General features: G+C 47.4%; 1 protein-coding gene across 5 annotated transcripts in view; it reads left to right on the top strand.

The window, feature by feature from the left end:
* FARP2 (FERM, ARH/RhoGEF and pleckstrin domain protein 2) overlaps positions 1–11917 on the top strand; it is a 105443-nt gene that overhangs the window by 44434 nt on the left and 49092 nt on the right. For all 5 annotated transcript variants that reach the window (XR_005783156.1, XM_040450385.1, XM_040450387.1 and 2 more), the window contains exons 3-7: positions 1571–1675; positions 2731–2773; positions 4144–4222; positions 6264–6361; positions 8358–8472. Coding sequence is in view for 4 of the 5 variants with exons in the window: in XM_040450385.1 (XP_040306319.1) it covers positions 1571–1675; positions 2731–2773; positions 4144–4222; positions 6264–6361; positions 8358–8472 (440 nt within the window). In the remaining variant the exon portion in view is untranslated. The remainder of the gene's footprint in view (positions 1–1570; positions 1676–2730; positions 2774–4143; positions 4223–6263; positions 6362–8357; positions 8473–11917) is intronic.

The raw sequence follows: 11917 nt of genomic DNA, 5'->3' as shown, positions 1-11917 counted from the left end.
CCTGGAGCCTGTTTCAGATTCTGTGTCTCCCTCTCTCTCTGACCCTCTCCTGTTCATGCTCTGTCTCTCCCTGTCTCAAAAATAAATAAAACGTTAAAAAAAAAAAGAGAGAAAAGAGTGCTCACATTAGGAGCACAGCCACTTCTTGGGCACACAGTAAGAAAGTCCAGTGTTTAAACCCACGGAAACTACCATCCTGGGGAGCCATGGAGGTTTGCCTCTCCTCCCCCTGCAGATGTTATCTTTGCAGTGCGAAAATGACATGCCCGCTGATGAAAACTGAGACATCGCGGAAGTTAGAAAATAAGGTAAAAGTGAAGGCCCTGGTCCCTGTCCCCCACCCCCATTCAGTCCAGAATGGTGATTTCCTCTCAGGATGGAGCCTTCCAGACTTGCTTCAGTTAAGGTAAATGCAGCATGCACATTTTATGAAGCGGGCTTCTGTCATGTACACTGGATAGGAAGGGAACCCGTTTTTCTTCATGACTGAACTGTAGTCTTGGACTTCATTCCACGCTGGTGCAGAGTCCTAAGGGCTGTGACAACGGAGGTACCGTTGTTCGTGTCATCAGTTCTCTGTTGGGCTTGTCCTTGCATCTTTAGCTCTGTGCAGTTGTGTGAGAATATCTGTAGGAGAAAGTTCTAGAAGGGGAATTGCTAGAGCAAAGGTGTATGGGTACACTTTAAGTTTTGGAGGTGTTTTCAGATTCTCCCGGAGGATGGGACGAACTGGAGTTCTCCCAGTAGTGTGCGGACACGGCTGCCTTCCCCCAGCCGCACTACCCCATGCTCCCAGTCCTCTGAGATGGACGAGAAGTGGTGTCTCACGGTTTTATTTCATTATTGGAGGGCTTGAGTACGTTTCTATGTGCCTAAAAGCCATCTGTATTTCTTTACCCAATTCATGAGAGCAATGTGAGAGAGAAATCACTTGTTTTAGTATGATTCTGGATGGTAACTTTGTTCGCTGTTTCTCTGTTCAGAAGTTTTTCACCTTTAATTAATCGAGTCTGTCTGTCTTTGTGTGGTATTTAGGAACACTTAACCCCAAAACTGGAGAAATATTTTCCTGCTTTGTTCTGTTCTTTAGTCCATAGGAGTTTATTTTTGTGGCCAGTGCAGACCAGGGAGCTAACTTCACGTTCCTTCTGAATGGAGGGCCGATCGTCCCACCTCTAGTGTGAGCAGTGCGAGGTCCCCTCGCTAATGTTATTACCAAATAATCAAGCATTCACTGGGGTCTCGGGCAAACATGGAGTATGAGACCCACCTCCGTAGTGAATACCAAGTTGATAAAGTGTTCAGTGAGGCTAAGAATGGGTTCTGTCATCTAACGTTGCCAAGAAAAATAGCTAAAGATGCACCTGAGAAGGTAAGAGTGAAGGGGTTGTCTGGCTTCACTTTGGTGTCCGTTTCTGAGCACTAAGAGCCTTAGAAGAAGGCCGAGTGAAGCAAGGAGTTAGGAGGATGGATTTTACATGCGGAAGCCACATCTTGCCACGCTGTTTCACGAACCCGGGTTGTTGGAAGGCACCTCATTCTCCTGTGCTCCCCTCCCTGCCTCTCACAGCCTAAGCGCGATGGCCAGACGCTGCTGACTCAGGTGTGGAGGCGCCTGAACCTGACGGAGTGTGACTACTTCGGGCTGGAGTTTCAGCACCCCCGGGCCTACTGGGTACGTGCTCTTGCCTCACTCTTGCAGACGGGCTGTGGGTACGTGGTGGGTGCTGGCGATGCACGTGGCCATGGCAAGCCTCGGAGGACCTGTGGCAGCAATGGGAGCACGGAACCTGATCACAGGGCTGTTACTGGGGCTGTCCCGTGGAAATACGGAGTACACGTGCCTGTTAGCTAGGCTGAGTTCCCATCCTCCCTGAATTTGTTCTCCCTGCCAGTACGTGTGCCAAGGAGATCCAGAAACTCCCTCTAGTACATCTGTTTGGTGATCATTTTTAGCAAACTGTGCTACTAAATTGTTTATCCTTTTTGTTACTTGATAGATGAGCCTTAAAAAGTGTGGAGCTTTGATATTTACAGGTGGAACTGTTTTAAAACCCCAAATCAACCTGTTCGTTCAATAAGTATGTCAACGTTAGAGTTCCATCCACCCCTTCGTGTAGTGGTGTTCTTGCCATTGTTGTTTACAAGTACAGCATGCACCACATAGTTGTTTGGCCTTAACAGATGCCCCCCCCCCAAAATAATTATTGGTACCTGTTCTGTGCATAGCAACAGCAGCGTGCTGTGGCCTCGTGGTGGGGTCCCATACAGTGTGGCATCTTGGCCTCCTGCCACACTTCTCGAAGCAGGTGCTCCTATACCTCTCCCAGGTGTCTTTTTTTTTTTTAATATTTATTTATTTTTGAGAGAGAGAGAGAGAGAGAGAGAGAGAGAGAGAATTAGCAGGAGAGAGGCAGAGAGAGTTGGAGACACAGAATCCAAAGCAGATTCCAGGCTCTGAGCTGTCAGCACAGAGCCCAACACAGGACTCGAACTCACAGACCGTGAGATCATGACCCAGGCTGAAGTCAGACATTCAACTGACTGAGCCACCCAGACACCCCACTCCCAGGTGTTTTATCAGCATTAGACTGGTGTGTGAGCGGAGAACCAAAATAGGCCCGCCTTAAATATCTCTCCTAATTATAAACAGTTCTGTATTTTGTAACATACTTATTAAATAGAGAAATCATTGAACACATCTGATCTCTTTTCTTAAATTCTCTTTAGATTTGGCTTGAACCTATGAAGCCCATCACTAGGCAAATACGGAGTAAGTCCTTTTTTTTAAGTCTTTAAAAATTCTGTTCATTTTAGATGCTTTCGTTCTTGACTGTTCAAATTGAAGGTATGTTCAGATGTTCATTGTCACTGGATAGCAGCAAGGTGATCGACAACAGTACTTGAACTTGAAAGTCATTTCACTACTTAGTCTTATCCTATGTTAGCTGGGGGTGGGCAGTAATTTAACTCACTTCATTCTCAGGTGTGGCAGTAACAGGATATGTTCTTTGATAGCACTTTAATTTTGGACCAATATGCAAAGACAAATATCGTACAATTTCATTCATATGTGGAATTGAAGAAACAAAACAGATGAACATATGGGAGGGGAAAGGAGAGAGGGGAAACAAACCACAAGAGACTCTTAATGACGGAGAACAAACTGAGGGCTGATGGAGGGAAGTGGGTGGGGGACGGGTATTAAAGAGGGCACTTGTGATGAGCACTGGGTGTCATATGTAAGTGATGAATCACTGGGTTCTACTCTGGAAACCAATACTACACTGTATGTTAACTAATTTGAATTTAAACAAAAAAATAAGAAGGCAGTTTCTCTCTGAGTTATGAAAAGACATTGAGGTTCAATTAGCATTTGTAATTTTTTTTTAACAATTTTTTTTTCTAGAGAGAACATGCATGGCTGGGGAGAGGGGTAGAGAGAGAAGGAGAGAATCTTAAGCAGGCTCCATGCTCCACACAGAGCCCAACACAGGGCTCGATCCCATGACCCTGTGGTCGTGACCCAAGCCCAAATCAAGAGTTAGATGCTCAACCGACTGAGCCACTCAGGCACCCCCCTTTTTTTTAAACAGTTTTTAAAATTTTTTTTTGATGTTTTTTTTTTTCTGAGTATAGTTGACACACAGTTTACATTTTTAATAAAATAGTTCATACTATTTTGTAATTTTAAACATTATTTTTGTCAGTCTCTATTAAATTTGTTAAATTGAGGCACATAGTGATGCCTCTTAATAATTATGTAACGCACAGGGTCCTTTCTAGGGGTCCAGATTCACCTGCAACGTTTTTAGTCCCGAATGGGAGAGAAGGGCATGCACCAGTAGCTTCACCAGTCACTGGTGACGTCAGGCCGTGTGGGGCATCATCACATTTAGCGAAACAGCTCCTCTTTCCTTTTTGGTGAAAATTACATGGGTGTGTTACTGTAAAATTTCAGTAAAGCTAAGATACTCAGATGAGCTAATAATACCTTGTGCTTTTTCTTTACAGCAGTCATATTGTTCTGGTTCAGTATAGTTAGCGATGGTGACATTTTTCTTTCACTAAAGTGTACAGAGATCTCAAAAAATAGTGGGATTGACCTAATATTTGTGAAGTGTAAAATGTTTCTCTTCATAGGGCCAAAGAACGCATTGCTTCGTCTAGCAGTCAAATTTTTCCCACCTGATCCGGGTCAGTTGCAGGAAGAATATACAAGGTAAAGAGCCCCTACTAAGCCACAGCTGCTGTCAGCGGGATCTAGAATTCACCTGTCTCTCCAGCAGCGCCTGGCTCATCAAGTGCTCAGGCTCTATTCAAAGAATGAACGAATACATCTTCATTCACCTAAAAGGTGAACAGTATACACATAAAAGGTGTGGTCAGTGTCTAGTATTAAAAGAAGCATTTAACTCTTGCACAAACACAAATGCCAGCGGAGCTTGGAAGAGTGTTTATAGTGCAAACTGGGGACAAAGGTGGGGGGACTAACACGTGTTAGTGTGCTGTTGAACTGATAGCCTCCTGCTGACACAGATTTACGCATGTGCATAAAGTTGTCAGGAGCCTAGCCCGTATGCGCAAAATACTCTCAAGTGAGAGAAGTGTTGAGTTTGAGAGTCCTTATGAATATATGAGCAGAAGTATTTTAGGTGATTTCTTTTGTTATCACTCTCTCGAATTCGAGATTGATTCTTCGTAGAAATGATTTGAAGAAAATGTTTACAGTTGCTTCATCTGGCCACAGATTATGGAATTTATTTTCCTTGTGTTTTATGTACCAATTCAAAACCCAAGATCAGATATAAGATAAAAGAGAACTGTGATATCATTGTGGTGGTACCAGCCTTTCTGAGCAAAAAAATGTATTTATACCTGCATCATGGGCATCTTATGAATCTCTCTTTAGAAGGTTCTTACAGAACTCTGTAACATCACAGAATCCCAGGTTGTCAGCTGCAGGGAGATGTAGAGATCCCATTAGCCCAGCCGCTCACTTTGTGGGTAAGGAAACAACCCCAAGGGCAGCAAAAAGTGTTGTTATGAGTGAATACAGAGCTCATCTTCTTAGCATATTAAGTACCTGGCGTTTCCCAAAAAAGTCCTCTTTGAGGGAATAACAGGTAACGGAAGGTGTTATCTAACTGGGTCCAAGCCAACTTTATGCAGAAGGTGCTTCTTTTATTTATTAAAAAAGAAAAAAGCAGTTTATTATAAAAGAAGAAAATCTTCAGAATACAGCTACATGGAATAAAAAGCAAATGTTCCCCTTCACTCCCTGCCCACTGCGCTGTCCCCAGAAGTAGTTACACTTGAGGAGTGTCTTCCAGACGAATTCACAGCAAATGTATAAATGGAGCCAGGTCTTTAAAGAAATGGTAATTTACAAAGCCGTATCACACTATGCGCCCAGAACTGTGGGCTGGATGGCTTGTTTGGTCTTGTTTTGTTATCCACGTGTCCGTCTTTGTGCGTATAGTGCACGTGCCTGTATCTGCTTTACTAAATTATTCTTATATTAGTGCATACTTAGATCATTTCCAATTTTTCTCTGCTATATTGCTGCAAACAAACAGCCTTGCCCACACATCTTTGTAAGCTCTAGAAAATATCTCTCCCGAAAAGTTTCATAAAAGTGAAATTGCTAAGTTAAAGGGTAGCCACATTTAAAATTTAAGAGAATACAGTAAATTTTAACAGCTCACTCAGGTATAAATGGCAGCAAGGGCAGAGAGAGTTTGTCTTGTCCATCGTAGCTCCAGCTCCAGAAATAGTACCTGGAACATGGTACGAGCTCAGTGATTATTTGTCGGTGGAATAAATGTGCATATGAGCATATTAATGCTGCCTTCTCTAGCTACATTCAGGAGTGCCTGTTTCTCAGATCCTAGCCAAGGCTGAATATCATCGATCTGTCTCAAACTTCCATAGCCGCATTTTAAGCTCTATCTGAATTGGATGTTGCTGATTCTTTCACAACGGAGCCATTAAGTGCAGTTGTGTGTGTGACAGAAGTGACCTGAACTTGTGAGCTTGCCCTTAAAGGTGCGGCAGGGTCCGGGAGGCGAGCATCTGAGTGCCCTCGCGTGTGCGGTGACTCTGCCCACGGAGCTGCCGCCTGCGACTTCGCCTCTTTGTCACCGTCTGCTCTGGTGTCCCTGGTCACCGCTGTTTACGGGTGCTGTCCTGCGACGGAGATGCGGGGGGTCCACTCTAGAGCCTTCGGAGCTGACGTTTGTGCTGTTTGAACTCCCTTCTAGGTACTTGTTTGCCTTGCAACTTAAGAGAGACCTCCTGGAGGAGCGTCTGCCCTGTGCGGACACCACGGCGGCCCTTCTGGCATCCCACCTTCTGCAGTGTTAGTGTCCCCAGCCGCGGGCGGAGGCGCATACGGTGTCCTAGGTGCACGGCCCTCAGGACCGCCAGCACCTGATGTACCCGCGCAGTTAATGAATGTGATGAAAGAACAGGCCTTCGGTTTGAGTATTTTCTCCAATAAGCTGAAGATTCACATCTACAGAGTGGAAGTCCTTGAGGCAGACAGTCTCCACCAAGAAAGGAAGGCTCCAGGCCAGGAGCTGCAGCCACACGAATCCTTTCCGAACGTCTCTCCTTTGTGTCTTCCCGCATTTTCCCCGTAAATGTCTTGCGTCTGGGAGCCAAGTGGCAGCCCTGACCCTCAGCACCCCTGGAAAGAGAGACCTCCCTGGGCTGACCGTCACAGCCCCTCTGGTGATAAGTCAGTCATCAAACCCTGAGGGAAAAGAACACATTTCTCAGTATGTCACACGGCAAGAGGTAGCTCAGAAGAGCGGGAAAATTTATATTGTAGGAAGAGGTTCCGAAAAACGGGTGTGTGTCTTGCTGGGGCTTTACAAAGCCCCCGCCCCCGACGGGGTAGGACGAAGGAAATGCTGCTTCTGGACTAGAGTCCCTGACACAGAAGTGATGTTTCTGAAATTTGAGCACAGAAAGTAGAATGTAGAAAGTGTGGGGGATCATAGGAACGGCTAAGTACAGGGGTTAATTTGTGGTTTGCCAGGTCCTCTCCCCTCCCCCACACACACCTTGTACAAATAGCAAATTTCATCACTAGGGGCCTTGCTGTCACTTGTTGATATAAGTTTTCAAAGTGACTTCGTTGTTTTTTATTGGGTTTGAGGTCTTCTCAGAGAGACAGCTGGCTTTCCGGTGCCAATGTGGTGTGATAACCTGTCGAGCCGTCGCCCTGCCCTTGGACATGCGCTGCGTCCACTGCGGGAACCTGCAGAGACAGGGCCACCCGCTGCAGCGTGACTCTGAGCCAGGACGTCTGGCTGTAGGAGACGTGACAGAGCAGCTGCTGACAGCATGGTGGGGTCTGAGGCTCGGATACCGCAGCAGACCTGGGGCCCGCCTGCTTGGGGGCTGTGCCCTGCTCATGGGCGGCTGTGTCTTATGTGGACACAGCACACCCTCAAGTGTGGCACAGTGCAAGCGACGTTTCTGTGAACTTGAGATGGTCTCAAAACAAAAAGATGTATATTGTTTAAGATTATTGGGCTTTAACTACAATTCTTGAAACATTAGTGGCCTCTCAAGCTTCATGAAATTAGAAAGAGACATTGTTCCTCAAGAATTTGAGAGGCCCTGAAGGAAAAAATGATTTAAAACAAATAAAATAAATAAATAAATTAATAATAATAAAATAAATAAAATAAAAAATAAAATGATTTAAAAATTGTCCTGAAACAAACAAGATACATATTCCTGGTCACAACAGTCTTGAGACTACAGACAAATAAAGCAAGGTTTAAAACACAGAAAACTCGGGGCGCCTGGGTGGCGCAGTCGGTTGGGCGTCCGACTTCAGCCAGGTCACGATCTCGCGGTCCGTGGGTTCGAGCCCCGCGTCGGGCTCTGGGCTGATGGCTCGGAGCCTGGAGCCTGTTTCTGATTCTGTGTCTCCCTCTCTCTCTGCCCCTCGCCCGTTCATGCTCTGTCTCTCTCTGTCCCAAAAATAAATACACATTGAAAAAAAAAATTAAAAAAAAAAACAAAAAAAAAAAACACAGAAAACTCAGGATAAACTGGCGACTGAGTGTCATCCTCCCTGGGGTCACTCACCAGCATCTTTGTTCTTCAAAACTCAGGAAAAAACTTCTTTACCTGCCTTTATATTTGCCTTTAGTAGCTTAAGATGTGTGGGAAAGTAAAATACAAAATCTTGTTCATAAAATAAAAATATTTATATATTCTTTTATTACAGATTTAGGATAATTTTTTTCTTTTAATTCATGCATTTGCATGTACAAATGCTTGTATTTTTCTTTATTTGAGAATTAGAATTACTGACTGTTGTTCTCTCACTTCAGCTGAAATAGGAGATTATGATGAAACCCTGGATCGAGAGCACCTTAAAGTGAATGAGTACCTACCCAGTCAGGAGCGTTCTCTTGAGAAGATTCTAGAATTCCACCGGAAGCACACGTGAGTCTGTCAGAGTCAGCCGTTGGCACCCTGTCCCTACACTATAATGATGAAATAGTGTATTTAAGTAACGGGAGCCACCACTAAGGCTTCTGCAAGGCTGACTAAAGTGACTGCCGTCCACTCCCTGGGAGGGCACAGTCTCACTGCTTTAGAAAGGCCGGAAGGGACGTCAGGGCCCTGGTAAGAGTGACCAGAGGGCAGAGCGTCAGGGGCAGCCATGGGGTCCCACCACATGCATGACACTCTTAATGGTGAGAAGCGTGTGGTAGCCTGCCGAGCAGCAGGCGGCCCTCCTGTGAGGTGGGGTAGGGCTGGCGGGCCTGCTCTTTGACTGACTTGACGCTGGTACGTCCTTTCAGGTTGAAGAGAGGTGCAGGAGGGAGGGCCAGGGCCGAGGGCCTGGGGGGAGTTAGCTGTGATATTGAACTCTCCAAAAGGAGAGTGGACAGGAGAGAAGCCTTGCCCTTGAGAAGGTGGACCAAGATGCTCACCTGGAGGACCTTACCCCGGCAAGACTGTGTGCTTCTCATGCATTTGGCCACTCACGGCACTTGGGGAGCTCCTCTTGTGTGCCTGGCATCGGGACGGGCACTGGATACACGAGTATATTGTTGTGCACTATGGTGTGCAAGCTGAGGGCAGACAGAGCGGCCAGGGTGAGAAGGGTGAGTGGCCGGGCTGCTTGGGCCAGCAGGCATCTCTAAGGAATTGGCCACGTAGGGTTGGTGAAGGGGGAGTGCCAGGCGAAGGCAGCAGCCTGGGAGGGTCCAGGAGACCCAGCATGGTGCCCGCAGTTGCACCTGAATTTCTGGCTTGGCTGGTGGGGCGAGTAATAGTGCCCGCTGCTCACAGGAGGCTGTGTGACTCCACTGTCATGGTAAGACCAAGCAAAGGCCCCAGCCCCCTCTTGGTGCACGGTTGGGGGCACCACTCAGTGTCAGGGTTCAGCACACTGGGGCAGAGGAACAAAGGGTCATCTCCCAGCGCCAGTCCCCAGGGAGATGATCGATCGCCTGTTTGGGATTTGTTCCTGGAGTTGGCGTGGGGCACTACAGGGTCAAGGGTCCCACCAAGGCATCGGTGCCAGCAGGTAGATGGGTCTGGGATGCGGGCAGAGTGTTGTCAACACGTAGGGCACATCAAGCTGTGCAGGTCATCCAGGGAAGAGAGGGTAGACACAGATGGGAGAGCAGGGCCCAGGACAGCCTCCTGAAGACTGGCCTTGAAGGGAGGAGTGAGAAGGGGGCTCCGCCAGAGGCCATGAGAACAAGGCAGGGTGTGTGGGGGTCTCAGGCTCTGAGGGACGGGTACATCAGGAAAGGGTTGAGGCTCCCCACCGGGCCCGGCGAGTGTGGACACAGGCATGTGTGTCAGGTGATGGAATGGTGCAGGTCTATGAGCAGTCACTTTGAGAGCCGCGTGGGAGGGCGCCTGTGCTCACATGTTCATGAGCTTGCACGTGTGTGCGTGTTTGTGCGTCTTAGGGGTGTGTCTCAAGGTGGCTGCTTTAAAAATTCGTGAAAGCCAGTTAAAGAGAAATCAGGTGATGTGCTTGAGACAGGACTAAACCTGGGTTCTTTCCAACAGAGTGCCACCATCCCTGAGCTCAGCTGTCTCTTGGCTCTCATGATCTTTTTCTTTTCTTTCTGTCAGATATTTAGGGGGCGCCTGGGTGGCTCAGCTGGTTAAGCATCCAACTTTGGCTCAATTCATAATCTCATGGTTCGGGTCCTGGGTTGGAGCCCTGCATCGGGCTCTGTGCTGACAGCTTGGAGCCTGGATCCTGCTTCAGATTCTGTATCTCCCTCTCTCTCTGCCCCTCCCCCACTCTCTTGCGCACATGCTTGCTCTCTCTCTCTCTCTCTCTCTCTCTCTCAAAAATAAACATTAAGATATCTATTGTTCAGTGATCTCTACACGCAAGGTGGGATTCGAACTCATAACCCTAAGGTCAAGAGTTGCACACTCCTCTGAGCCAGCCAGGTGCCCCTCTCGTGGTTCTGATGTGCTAACTTTGTCCTCCACGGTCATCAGATATTTACTGCACTTTTATTTCTTTTAATCATTTTTTATGTAGGATTTTTAGAGACGATGTAGTACTTTCATTTTAATCAAGATCTAGTTCTTACACAGTTATTTATAATTATCTTCCTCGACCCACTGGAAACACCCTTGTAATCACCCTTCAAGAGGATATTGAAGGAGTGGTTTTTTTACTTTTATCACAGTTCTTTTGGATCTTTGACATTGAAGGAAAAACATTTGAAAACTGGTGTCTTAGTCCTTCGCGGCTGCTATAACAGAACACCCCGAGCCAGGCAGCTTGGGGACCACAGACTGTGATTTCCCACACTTCTGGAGTTGGGGGTCAGACATGGAGGCACTGGTAGATTCGGGTGTGGTGAGGGCCTGCTTCCTGCGGCACGGATGGCATCTTCTCGCACATCCTCATGGGGCGGGAGGGGCCAAGAGCTCCCCGGAGCTTCTGTTAGGGCATTCTTACTCGTGAATCCCCCACCCAGGCCCTCCCAAAGACCCCCCTCCAAATACCATCACCCCAGAGGTTAGGCTGAAGCATCTGAATTTTGGAGGACAACAGACATTCACTCTGGAACGTTCCACCCTCCACAGTTCATGTCCTTCTCACATGCAAAGTACATTCATTCCACCCCAACAGCCCAAAAGCCTTCACTGCTCTAACACCAACACTAAATCCTCTGATTCCATGGCCTTACCTGAATCTCATCTTGATGAGATCTGGCTGAGACTCCAGGTATGGTTTGCCTGAGGCACAGTCTCCTCTAGCTGTAAAACCAAAGTACTGTGGTAGGGGATAGGCGCAGGGTACACATTTCCCTTCCAAAGGGAGGGACTAGAAGGAAGAAAAGGGTGACGGGTCTCAGGCAAGTCCAGAACCTAGTGGAGCAAATGACATAAACCTTAAGGCTCAGGAATAATCCTCTTTGGCTCTGTGCCCTGCCCTCCAGGCCTACCATACTCCTCAAGTATACCCTCCTGCGGCTCCAGGCAGCCCTGGCCTTAGAAACCTGAGCAAGGGCCAGTTGTGTTCCCGACCCCCACACTCTTCCACCGTGGCCTGTGATGGGAGAGGCAGCCCTGATCCAGACTGCCTTTGGGATCCTCCTTCCCCCATCCTGATTTCCATTGCGGTGGCCGGTCCATACTGACCTCCTGCTCAGCCTCTTAGCCACACCTCGGTGTTCTTGTTTTCTGCAATATGGGCAGCCTGAGCACTTTCCACGTCTTAAAATTCTGCTTCCTTTTTGCTTAAACTTCCATGTCTCGGGCAGCTCTCTCCTCCTGCATTGCTATCAGCAGTCAGAGGAGCCCAGCCATACCTTCATCGCTTTGCTTAGAAATCTCTTCGGCCACGGGTGCCAGGAGGGCTTGCTCAGTTAAGCCTCCCACTCGATTTCGGCTC

This window comes from Herpailurus yagouaroundi, unplaced genomic scaffold, assembly GCF_014898765.1.
Source record: "Herpailurus yagouaroundi ecotype Mexico unplaced genomic scaffold, PumYag 202, whole genome shotgun sequence".
Lineage (NCBI taxonomy): Eukaryota > Metazoa > Chordata > Mammalia > Carnivora > Felidae > Herpailurus > Herpailurus yagouaroundi.
The sequence above is the reverse complement of the archived record's forward strand: the minus strand, read 5'-3'. Positions and strand labels throughout refer to the sequence as shown.